At 42.9% G+C, this 12445-nt stretch overlaps 1 protein-coding gene across 1 annotated transcript in view; it reads right to left on the reverse strand.

Annotated features, from left to right (window-relative positions):
* LOC126249545 (cuticlin-5) overlaps positions 1-12445 on the reverse strand; it is a 339366-nt gene that overhangs the window by 249182 nt on the left and 77739 nt on the right. Inside the window, exon 2 of the mRNA XM_049951209.1 lies at positions 7254-7299. Within this exon, the coding sequence (XP_049807166.1) occupies positions 7254-7299 (46 nt within the window). The remainder of the gene's footprint in view (positions 1-7253; positions 7300-12445) is intronic.

Here is a 12445-nt window from a genome sequence, read left to right on the forward strand (position 1 = left end):
ATCAATAGCAAATGATAATGGCGCCTTGCTAGGTCGTAGCAAATGACGTAGCTGAAGGCTATGCTAACTATCGTCTCGGCTAATGAGAGAGTAATTTGTCAGTGAACCATCGCTAGCAAAGTCGGCTGTACAACTGGGGCGAGTGCTAGGAAGTCTCGCTAGACCTGCCGTGTGGCGGCGCTCGGTCTGCAATCACTGATAGTGGCGATACGCGGGTCCGACGTATACTAACGGACCGTGGCCGATTTAAAGGCTACCACCTAGCAAGTGTGGTGTCTGGCGGTCACACCACACTATGTATGCGCAATATGTTACATTTACTTACATTTAGGGTCAACTGCCAGAGCCTGCACCATTCATCAGTTTTCTGGGGGTCATTCTGCATATCGTTACTACCATCTGGCGTTACTAGTTTGTTATAGACACTGCATCATCTGCGAACAGCCTTAGAGAGCATCCGACGCTTTCTACTAGATCATTTAGTATATTGTAAACAATGGTCCATCACACTTCCTTGGGGTACTCCGGAAGTTACCTTTACATCTGTCGATTTTGTTCCATTAAGAGCAACGTGTTGAGTTCTGTCTGTGAGGAAATCTTGAATCGAGTCGCAAATCTGATCCGATACTCGATAAACTCGTATTTTTTTCATTAAACGGCATGCAGGACGGTGTCAAATGACTTCCGTCGGACAAGCGACACGGCATCAACCTGAGCGCCGTTGTCTAAGGCGCTGTGGATCTCATAGAGGAACCGAGCGAGCTGAGTTTCGCAGGATCTCTGTTTGCGGAATCCATGTTGATTTTATAGAGGAGATTTTCCTTTTCCAAGACCGTCATAATTCTTGAGCATCAAACATGTTCCATAATTCTACAACAGATTGACACCAACGATATCATTCTATAATTGTGTGCATCTGCTCTACGGCTCTTCTGAAAAACGGGAATGACCTGCGCTTTCTTCCAGTCGCTAGGTACCCTTGGTTGCTCAAGCGACCTAGATAAATTACTGCTAGCAGGGGAGCAAGTTCTTTCACATAATCTTAGTAGAATCTTGTAGGTATCGCATCTGGTCCTGACGCCTTTTAACTACTAAGCGATTGTAGTTGTTTTTCTATTCCGCGATCAGCTATCTCAATATCTGCTATTTCGACGTTCGTACGACGATTGAAAGAAGGGACCACGTTACAATCTTCCACGATGAAGCAGTTTCGGAAGACGGAATTCAGTATTTCGGCCTTCACTCTGTTATCTTCTGTTCCGTTGCCGGTATGGTCACTGAGTGAATTAACAGATGATTTTGACCCACTTACAGATTTTACATACTACCAAAACCTCTTTGGGTTTTTACTCAGATCGTTTGACAAAGTTTTACTTTCAAAGTCGCTGAATACTTCTCTCATTGCTCTCCTTAGGCTCATTTTCGCTTCGTTCAGCTTTTGTTTGTCAGCTAGGTTTTTACTTCACTTCGATCTGAGGTGAAGTTCTCTTTGTTTACGTAGCAGTTTTCTAACACCGGTATTAAACTATGGTGGGTCTTTCCCATCCCTTAAGACCTTACTCGGAACATACTTGTCTAGGGCATATTGCACGATTCCTTTGAAATTTTTCCATTTATTTTCGACACCTTCGTCCTCATCGCCGAATATTTGATGCTGACTGTTCATATACTCTGAAATTTGTATCCTGTCACTCCTGCTAAGCAAAAATATCTTCATAACTTTCTTGTCATTCTTTGTCAGACCCGTTTTCATAGATTCTAGCATAGGCTTATGATCACTGATACCTTCCTCTACGTTAACTGGTAAGTTCCCGTCTATTTTTTGCCAGGAGGTCTAAGACGTTACCCTCACGATTTGGTTCTCTATCTGCTCAAAGTAAACTTCGGACAAGACATGCAGAACGATGACACTCGAACACCTATCTCTGGCAAAAGTTTTGATAGCATTACACTCCCAACCTATACCTGGCAAGCTGAAGTCACCCTCTATAAGAACGGCATGATCAGGAAAACTATTACCGATATTCTGCAAGTTCTGTCTGAAGCGCTATATCACTAGAGCTCCTAACGTCTCGTATAAAGCTTCGTAAATCCTTCGCCACTGGAATTAAAAAAGACTGCTGGCCTGAAGACTATAATCCTCTTTGGTAGGTTAATCAACTGCTTACTGATTTCCCAGAGGCTTATTTAAATCACGCCTACTGTAAGGAGTTCGTGATGCGCTTTCCGGAACCTTTCTGTAAAGAATCTACTGGAAAGACATCGAAGGCTATACGGCACTGAACTAGATCAGAGAATTACATGAGGGGAGTTAGAAATTCACATGTTGTCGACATTTGAAGTCACTAAAGACAGCATTCTGGCGCGAGCATCAGAGTATCCTTTCAAAGTGAATTACGAATCCTACATCACAACGCTCGCACTGGAACGCTATTTTGAAATAAACTATGCTTCGGATTAGCGAAAAAGAGGACAACTGAGATGTCACTAAATGACTACAGATTAATAACCATATCGCTGTCGAAAGTATTTTAAAAAATCTTGTGGAGTATTGACAGCCATATTCAAACAGAGCACTGCATTTATACGGTATACCCTTTATAATTCCCCTCTCACGTGATCCAGCGTACCATCTATAAGCAAATCTAAATCAGTATCTGGATTTGAACACGACTCTTCAATATACTGTTTCCAAATATCAGTGGTTTATAACTACACGGATTGGGTTAATATTTTGAAACGCCAAGAACACATTACCATGACTAAAGCGGCGTAGGAAGCCCACTGGCATGTAAAATAGCTTCCATTCGTCTCAGAATGGATAACTATAGTTCAGGTATGGTTTTCAAGGGAATCTTATACCATTCTTCCTGCAAAATAGTGGAAGATGGAGTTGGATAGGTATTACGCACCCTTCTCTTCAAAGTAGACTACAAAGGTTAAATAATGTTGGGGTCTGGTGATTGTTGACCAGAGGAGACCCGACAACTCATCCTCGTCATCACAAAACCAATCCTGGACTATACGAGCTGTATTTACATCTACATCTAAATCTACAGCTATACTCTGCAAACGACTGTCCCTTTCTACCAGTTATTAGGGTTTCTTCCTGTTCCATTCAAGTATGGAGCAGGGAAGAATGATTGACTGAATGCCTCTGGGTGTGCCGTAATTATTCCGATCTTATCCCCACGATCCCTGTGTGAGCGATACGTAGGGGATTGTAGTATATTCCTAGAGTCATAATTTAAAGCTGGGTCTTGCAACTGTTAATAGACTTTCTCAGGATAGTTTACGTCTATCTTCAATAGTCTTCCAGTTCTGTTCCTTCAGTATCTCTGTGACCCTCTCCCACGGATCGAACAAACCTGTGACCATTCATGCTGCCCTTTTCTGTATACTTTCAGTGTCCCCTGTGCCGCGCGGGATTAGCCGAGCGGTCTCAAGCGCTGCAGTCATGGACTGTGCGGCTGGTCCCGGCGGACGTTCGAGTCCTCCCTCGGGCATGGGTGTGTGTGTTGGTCCTTAGGATAATTTAGGTTAAGTAGTGTATAAGCTTAGGGACTGATGACCTTAGCAATTAAGTCCCATAAGATTTCACACACATTTGAACATTTGAATATCCCATGTTAGTGTTGTGTGGTACGGGTCCCACACACTTGAGTAACATTCTAGACCCGGTCACACAAGTGATTCGTAAGCAAACTCCTTTGTAGACTCTTTGCACTTTCGCAGTATTCTACCAAATTCCACAGGGGCCCTGTCGTCTTGCAACACAGCATCACCACTGGGGAACAGCCATTGTACTATGAGAAGGACCTGATCATCCGAAAAGGTCACATAATCCTTGAGAGTAATGCGACCTTCCGCAAGTACGCAACGGACCGATGGAATACCACGATATGGCTGTCCAAATCATTACCGAACTCCAGAATGAGATTTTCACTCTGCAGCCGAGTGTGCGCTGTAATGAAACTTCCTGGCAGATTAAAACTGTGTGCCGGACCGAGACTCGAACTCGGGACCTTTGCCTTTCGCGGGCAAGTGCTCTACCATCTGAGCTACCCAAGCGTGAGTCGTGCTTGGGTAGCTCAGATGGTAGAGCACTTGCCCGCGAAAGGCAAAGGTCCCGAGTTCGAGTCTCGGTCCGGCACACAGTTTTAATCTGCCAGGAAGTTTCATTACCGAACTCTCGCAATGTTTCACTGTTCGTATGTAGACCCAGCCAGAAGTTGGAAACAGTGCGAAACAAGATTCATCCGACTAAATGACTTTCTTCCACTGCTCCATAGATCAGGTTATATGGCTTTGGTGCCACGTTTTCCTGCTACGGGCATTTCCATCACTTATGTTTGGTTTTGGAATTGCAGCTCGCCGTGCAATTCCCTGCTTATGGAGCTCCATTCGTTTCAATAGGTTTCTTGTGCTGCCAGAAAAAACGGTTATAAAATGAAAAATGCAAACTTTCAACCAGTTTGCCACCAGAGAGAAAGCTGTTTGGCTCAGAAATAATGAGTTAGACAATGTTCTGACACCCACTGAAGATGTCTTGTAATTAAGGTGAAACGCGTCTGAGTACACAAGACAAATAAAAAAAAATTAATGGGTAGCTTGCAAAAGGCGTTTTCTTTTGAACCAATTCGTTTTGTTTTGGTGTTGACAGGATTCGCGCGTGCAACATTCAGTTCTGCAGTGACTTTTGCAGCTATCGTCCTCCGATTTTGTCACACTCCTCGTCAATGACCGCCTGTCACGATAACTTGACTCACACTTCCGTGCGCGCTGTGCCTCAGGGGATGATGCTTTGCTGCTTTCCCCATATGCGATATAAATCTTCGATACTGTACCTCCTGAAATACCAAACACTTCAGTTACCTTGGTTATGAAAGCAACAGCAATTAGCTCACGTTCGAATTCACTTAACCCCGACATACTGGATTCACAACAACACAGAATGCTGTTCTGACCATAACTGACATTTGCAACGTATTGAGAACATTGCACATGTGTCGTTCGTGGTCAAGTGCAACAGTACAATCTGCAACCTTTGCTAGCATCTGCATTTCTCGCAATGTTTCCATATTTTTGTGCAACCCTTGTATTTGCTTAATAATTTCAATAACAGGGGAATCCTTTTCCTACTTCTCACTTTCATCCACATTCCTTCCTCGTTTCAGACGAAAAATTTTTGGCCAAGGAAGGGAAAGACATCAACCTCAACTTCGAAAATTCTTCTTCTTCTTCTTTTGCTTGGGCCTTTGTACCGCAGTTGTCGCAGGGTCGGCATTGTTACAATCGGATTTGGCATGGTTAGTTTGAAGGGATGGCCAGATGCCCTCGTGCTGCCACCCCCGTACACCCGAGGACGGAATCAGTGTACCCCAGTTGTCTGTGTCTAGTGTAAATCAGGAAATAGTGCGTTCATGTTTCAAATGTCTGCGAGCCCTGTAACTGAAACGGAATGTGGGGACCAGCCCAGTATTCACCTACTGGGATGTGGAAAACCGCCTAAAAACCACATCAAGGCTGGCCGGCACACCGGCCCTCGTCGTTAATCCGCCTGGCAGATTCGATCCGGGACCGGCGCGCCTACCCGAGCCCAGGAAGCAGCGCATTAGCGCTCGCGGCTAACCTGGCGGGTTAACCTCAACCTCGAAAATATAACTGCATAATTTGATTTTGTCCATTATAAATGGTTTTCTTGAAAGCCTGCGACTGCGAAAACAATGAGTTTCTTCATAAATAACTTTCTGCTACCAGTCACGATTTTCTTTTACGTATGTTTTAAACGACGCGTTTCGGGAAATGATTCCTATTTTCAAGTGCGTGGTAAACATCACTCACGACTTCCAGTGCCCAATACACATCGAGAATAACTTACATAAGTTATTCTCTTACTTACATAAGTTAGTCTGGACGTGTACTGTGCACTGAAACTTGTGAGTGATGTTTAACATGTGTGAGAGTCTGCACAAATGGATCATAAGAAAACTTAAAGGCAACAACACAAAGCATAACATCAAACCGTCAAAAACATTACGAAAAAATGTCTTCATAAATAACTCTACAAATTATGACGTAACGGGCAATCCTAAACGGGAACTGTGGAATAGACACCTGTACTTGGTTTATCCCAAGTTGTGGATTCATTGTATCATTGTAGTGCCAGTAGCAGATTCCTGATTACACCCAGTTCTTTTTTCTTCACTTATGTCGAAATTCATATGAGCTATATTCAGTAGGCACAAAGTATTATATTAATGGTCATGGTAATAAGTCAACTGACCTGCTAGTCCACACAGTCTCCCCCACTTAAGTGCAACGTACAGGACGTCTACACAACCATGTGAAACTCTCAGAAAAGTCATTCTTTGGGATGTTATTCAACTCGCGCGTCACATTGGGTTATGTGTCAGTTATGCCGTTAAAGCGTTCGCCATTCGTGTGAATTTCTGCACTTTGTCGCTTTGTGGTGGTTTCGTGCTGATAAAATCGCGTCTCGTCACCAATAACGCTTTTTTCAGAAAAGGATTGACTGCGTTATGCATTTTAGTCAAGTCGCGGCAAACGTCCATGTGTCGTTGTTCTTTTTTATTTCCGGGAGTAAAGATGTACGGGACAAACTTCACACACACTTTTTTCTTCTTCAAAACATTATGGGGAGTGTCTTAAACGCTAGATTTAGAGATATTGCTCCATTGCCGTTTGTGCCACAAGAACATTGACACACAACGGCTGCACGTTCAGTACTTAACACTGCCTCCTCACAACCGACTGGTCGAATGCACATCTGTTATTTACAGTTCTTTGTTCCAGCTGCCACTGTTATTCCTACGCGGCATCGTTTATAGGCCAGGTATAAAAATCAGTCTCGGAACTTTTTGGACGGACGGTGTATACGTCGTCACATAGCGACAAGGTTCATGGACACAGAAAAGAAGATTGTGCTGATTCTTTTTATCTGCTCATATTTGAACAGCCTGCCTATTCATTTTCCTCCGACTTCTTAACAACAAGCAAAATCTGTAAGGCTCTACTGTGCGAAAGCGAATCTTGTTTGAGTAAGTGTTCAAGCAGGTTCTCCTGAGACCGCCTGTCATGATATATTTAATAGTTTTTCCTGTTTCTACGTGCGTTTTGGATAAGAACATCTAGTGCAATCTTAGCTCACAAAATTATAAAATTTGTACATATTTTAATTCGTGTATGAGAACCGTAATCAATACATGCAGAATAAATAGTTATTATCATACCAGTAGAGCAGCGTACACGACGACGATCCAGCGAGCACTCCTTAACCTGAAAGCAAAAGACTCATTTGTAATTTTCTGCAAATAACATTATTTCTTCTGTATGTAACTGCTGCAATACTAAGCATTTGCCCTAAACTGATGAACAAGGCGCTGTTTGCTTGGGAAGAAGTTAAGGAAGCACCTAATTGGCCAACAATTTTACGATATATGCAAATATTTTGTGTGACAAACAATTATTTTCGCATGTAGTTGTAGTTTCAGAATACGTTTTCATAGAATATATTGACACAGGAAGAACCAAAATTCGTTCACTCTGACACTCCCATACAATTCCTTGCATATTGACAGTACAAAAATGTCTGTGCCAAATTTCATCCCATGCATATTTTGGGTAGGAACCAGAGTTAAGGGAAGGCAATTTGAAAACACCGTAATCACATGTGATTATCCTCATTCAATACTGCGTAGTTGTTCAGTGCAACTAGGGCAGTCCTGCGCTAACTGAACTCACCAGTAATTGGCAATTTCGGAAGAACTTTGTGTCTGACGCTTCCATAGGAAGCCTACCCTAACCCTAGAATAAACTGTATTGTGGTCTTCAATCCAGAGAGTGGTTTGATGCAGCTCTCCATGCTACTCTATCCTGTGCAAGCTTCTTCATCTCCCAGTACCTACTGCAACGTACATCCCTCTGAATCTGCTTAGTGTATTCATCTCTTGGTCTCCCTCTACGATTTTTACCGTCCACGCTGCCCTCCAATACTAAACTGGTGATCCCTTGATGCCTCAGAACATGTCCTACCAACCGATCCCTTCTTCTAGTTAAGTTGTGCCACAAGTTCCTCTTCTACCCAATTCAATTCAGTCCCTCCTCATTAGTTATGTGATCTACCCATCTACTCTTCAACATTCTTCCGTAGCACCACATTTCGAAAGCTTCTATTCTCTTCTTGTCGAAACTAATTAGCGTCCATGTTCCACTTCCATCCATGGCTACACTCCATACAAATACTTTCAGAAACGACTTCCTGACACTTAAATCTATACTCGATGTTAACAAATTTCTCTTCTTCAGAAACGCTTTCCTTGCCATTGCCAGTCTACATTTTATATCTTCTCTACTTCGACCGTCATCAGTTATTTTGCTCCCCAAATAGCAAAACTCATTTACTACTTTAAGTGTCTCACTTCCTAATCTAATCCCCTCAGCATCACCATACTTAATTCGACTACATTCCATTATCCTAGTTTTGCTTTTGTTGATGTTCATCTTATATTCTCCTTTCAAGACACTGTCCATTCCGTTCAACTGCTATTCCAGGTCCTTTGCTGTCTCTGACAGAATTACAATGTCATCGGCGAACCTCAAAGTTTTATTTCTTCTCCATGGATTTTAATACCCACTGCGAACTTTTCTTTTGTTTCCTTTACTGCTTGCTCAATATGCAGATTGAATAGCATCGGGGAGAGGATACAACCCTGTCTCACTCCCTTCCCAACCACTGCTTCCCTTTCATGCCTCTCGACTCTTATAACTGCCATCTGGTTTCTGTACAAATTGTAAATAGCCTTTCGCTACCTGTATTTTACCCCTGCCACCTTCAGAATTTGAAAGAGAGTATTCCAGTCAACTTTGTCAAAAGCTTTCTCTACGTCTACAAATGCTAGAAACCTAGGTTTGCCTTTCCTTAACCTATCTTCTAAGATAAGTCGTAGGGTCAGTATTGCCTCACGTGTTCCAACATTTCTAAGGATTCCAAATTGTTCTTCCCTGAGGTCGGCTTTTACCAGTTTTTCCATTCGTCTGTAAAGAATTCGCGTTAGTATTTTGCAGCCGTGATTTATTAAACTGATAGTTCTGTAATTTTCGTATCTGTCAACATAGAATAAACTATAGTATTTATATAGCTAAAGGAACCCTTGGGTTTCTGGGTGTTGTGTGATGTCCATAGGTTAGTTAGATTTAAGTAGTTCTAAGTTCTAGGGGACTGATGACCATAGATGTTAAGTCCCATAGTGCTCAGAGCCATTTGAACCATTTTTGAACCTTGGGTTTCGTTTCAGACTCGGTGAAATTCGAACCAGTTCTTCTAATATAGATCCGAGTTGTGTCTATTTATAATGCTTAACTACCACTAACCACAGTTACAGAATTTTTCCTACTACTATCTTGTGTCGTTAATGGCCGCTATGCGTAAACTGTTACCTGCGGCTGCGGGTTTTGGTATGCTGAGAGCTGGTAAGGCCGGCCGCGGTGGCCGTGCTGTTCTAGGCGCTTCAGTCCGGAACCGCGAGACTGCTACGGTCGCAGGTTCGAATCCTGCCTCGGGCATGGATGTGTGTGATGTCCTTAGGTTAGTTAGGTTTAATTAGTTCTAAGTTCTAGGCGACTGATGACCTCAGAAGTTAAGTCGCATAGTGCTCAGAGCCATTTAGAGCTGGTAAGTAAGCTGTTGTTCGTGCAATAATGTCATCTGCTCTCACATGTCTGCTTATGCCGGTATGCATGGCTAGTGGCATGCGTCTTCCCTTCCCTGACTGCCATCCCCCACCGCCCTGCCGGCCGAAGTGGCCGAGCGGTTAAAGGCGCTGCAGCCTGGAACCGCGAGACCGCTACGGTCGCAGGTTCGAATCCTGCCTCGGGCATGGATGTTTGTGATGTCCTTAGGTTAGTTAGGTTTAACTAGTTCTAAGTTCTAGGGGACTAATGACCTCAGCAGTTGAGTCCCATAGTGCTCAGAGCCATTTGAACCACCGCCCTCCGTCGCTCAGTTGCCCCAAGCATCTATGCATCTACTGAAGCTGCTATACATCATACAACGTTGTCATTATGCAACAAATTTAATAATTTTATAACATAGTTTATATTCACCGATCTGGAAGAAGATGCTCCATTCCCTACTTCCCCGACTTAGAGGTCGATTTTATTGTTATTGTTATTATTTACTTTCTAAAGCAGCCTATGTTTTTTCTCAGGATTCAAGCTATCTCCATATCAAATTTCAACGAAATCGGTTCAGCAGTTTTGTTGTGAAACCGAAACATATAGTATTACTTGCGCATTTAATAATATTAGTATGGAAGTACGGATTAAACACAAGGGCTTGTATAAGCATTACATTAAATGTATTCGCAATTGCGAATAATAACAACCATCAGGTGTAGAATGGAATGACGAGAATGAAAATTTGTGCAGGACCGGGACTCGAACCCGGATTTCCTGCTTATCGCGAGCGGCCGCCTTACCACTTTTTTTTTTTTTTTTTTTTTGTGGGAAATGGATCAGGTAGCGGGGTGGCGGAGGCAAAGTGGGTTCAAATGGTTCAAATGGCCCTGAGCACTATGGGACTCAACTGCTGAGGTCATTAGTCCCCTAGAACTTAGAACTAGTTAAACCTAACTAACCTAAGGACATCACAAACATCCATGCCCGAGGCAGGATTCGAACCTGCGACCGTAGCGGTCTTGCGGTTCCAGACTGCGGCGCCTTTAACCGCACGGCCACTTCGGCCGGCGGCAAGGTGGGCAGGGGCCGAAACCAGAGGTCTGGACACCATGTCTCCTCCCTCCCACAAAGGGAGGATGTGGTACAAAGGATGCAATGGGTGTATTATTGTGATTTTGTAGTTGTTTTATTTTTTTTAACACTAAGTAACTGAAACTAGTGAGTACATTCGTTGCGTCGAGTTGGGGACGCACATAACTGAAAACATGCTTATAGTTGCAGCAAAGGGCATAAAGAAAGAGAGCAAAGTGCGGGGCTAAGGAAGCCATGAAACAAAACCTAAGGGTCGAATCAATACCACCATTAACCGGTGCTACATATTGCACCGGATGGGAAACAAAAACTGCGAAGACCTTTCCGCACCGGGGCGAAAAGAGGAAATGGGGCAAATATTGCTACAGAGTGCGAGGGTTCAAAATGGTTCAAATGGCTCTGAGCACTATGGGACTCAACTGCTGAGGTCATTAGTCCCCTAGAACTTAGAACTAGTTAAACCTAACTAACCTAAGGACATCACAAACATCCATGCCCGAGGCAGGATTCGAACCTGCGACCGTAGCGGTCTTGCGGTTCCAGACTGCAGCGCCTTTAACCGCACGGCCACTTCGGCCGGCCAGAGTGCGAGGGGTCACGACGAAACTCTCCATCTGCTGTATCATCCAGGTATGACTTCTCGCAATGACCACGTAGAACATATCTATCAATAAAAGCATTTTCACAAATTACGTCACGTTATATTCTTCGAATGAGATAGGACTGTAAATTGCGATATCTTTTTTTTTACTGATACGATTGTGATGAAATGAAGCCTATACGTTGCCCCAAGCTACATTCAAGTTAACTGTGAAAACCCCATGAAAATTCGTCTAATATTTTCAGAGATTAGCGTTTTCAAACAAACAGACAGACGCGACGGTTTTGCAGTTTTTATTATTAGTATAGAAGAAGGTATAGATATAAAAGATTACTGCTTAAGCATCAGACAGTAATAGAAAGTAAGGATCAGGGCAATTGGGACAGTGTAATGGATACTCATCTTTTTATATCACGGAAGATAATCATCCTTAGTTTAAATCGTCACTGTGAATGAACTCAATCCAGTTATTTATAACATGACTATAAAAATTGATTTTACATATCGACTTTCAAATTAGAATGACTGGCCAAATTAAATAAATAGCTGAATCATATTAATCATGATTACATCAATAACGGTAACAATATTTACAACATTTCAGTTTATGAATGCAAGTATAGTTACATGTAACACGCAGACGCCTCCAGATGGCTATCACAGCACGTTTCCTGGAGCGTATACTTACTTCACAATATAAAGCAATCATAGTGGTTTAGACACTGTGCTCGTAGGTTGTAGGAGCAGCGCTCAGATTCCCACCCAGCCATCCTCATTTAAATTTTCTGCGCCTAAGCTGCTTGAGGTGAATGATTAAATTGTTTTGTAGACAGAGCCACGTATGATTTACTGCTACATCTCTCTCCATTCAGAGCTTGAACTTCGCTTTTGGATATCGACAGAGCATGAAACTAGAGGGTTTCTCCGTTTTTACAATACACTCGTCACCTCTCATTATCGACAGGTCTTAAATAAACGAAATTATTGCTTGGTCGCTTCGTCGACAAATGCTACACTACATATCCATAGGCAGCGACTACGATAAACGATTTA

This window comes from Schistocerca nitens, chromosome 3 (genome assembly GCF_023898315.1).
Source record: "Schistocerca nitens isolate TAMUIC-IGC-003100 chromosome 3, iqSchNite1.1, whole genome shotgun sequence".
Classification (NCBI taxonomy): Eukaryota; Metazoa; Arthropoda; class Insecta; order Orthoptera; family Acrididae; genus Schistocerca; species Schistocerca nitens.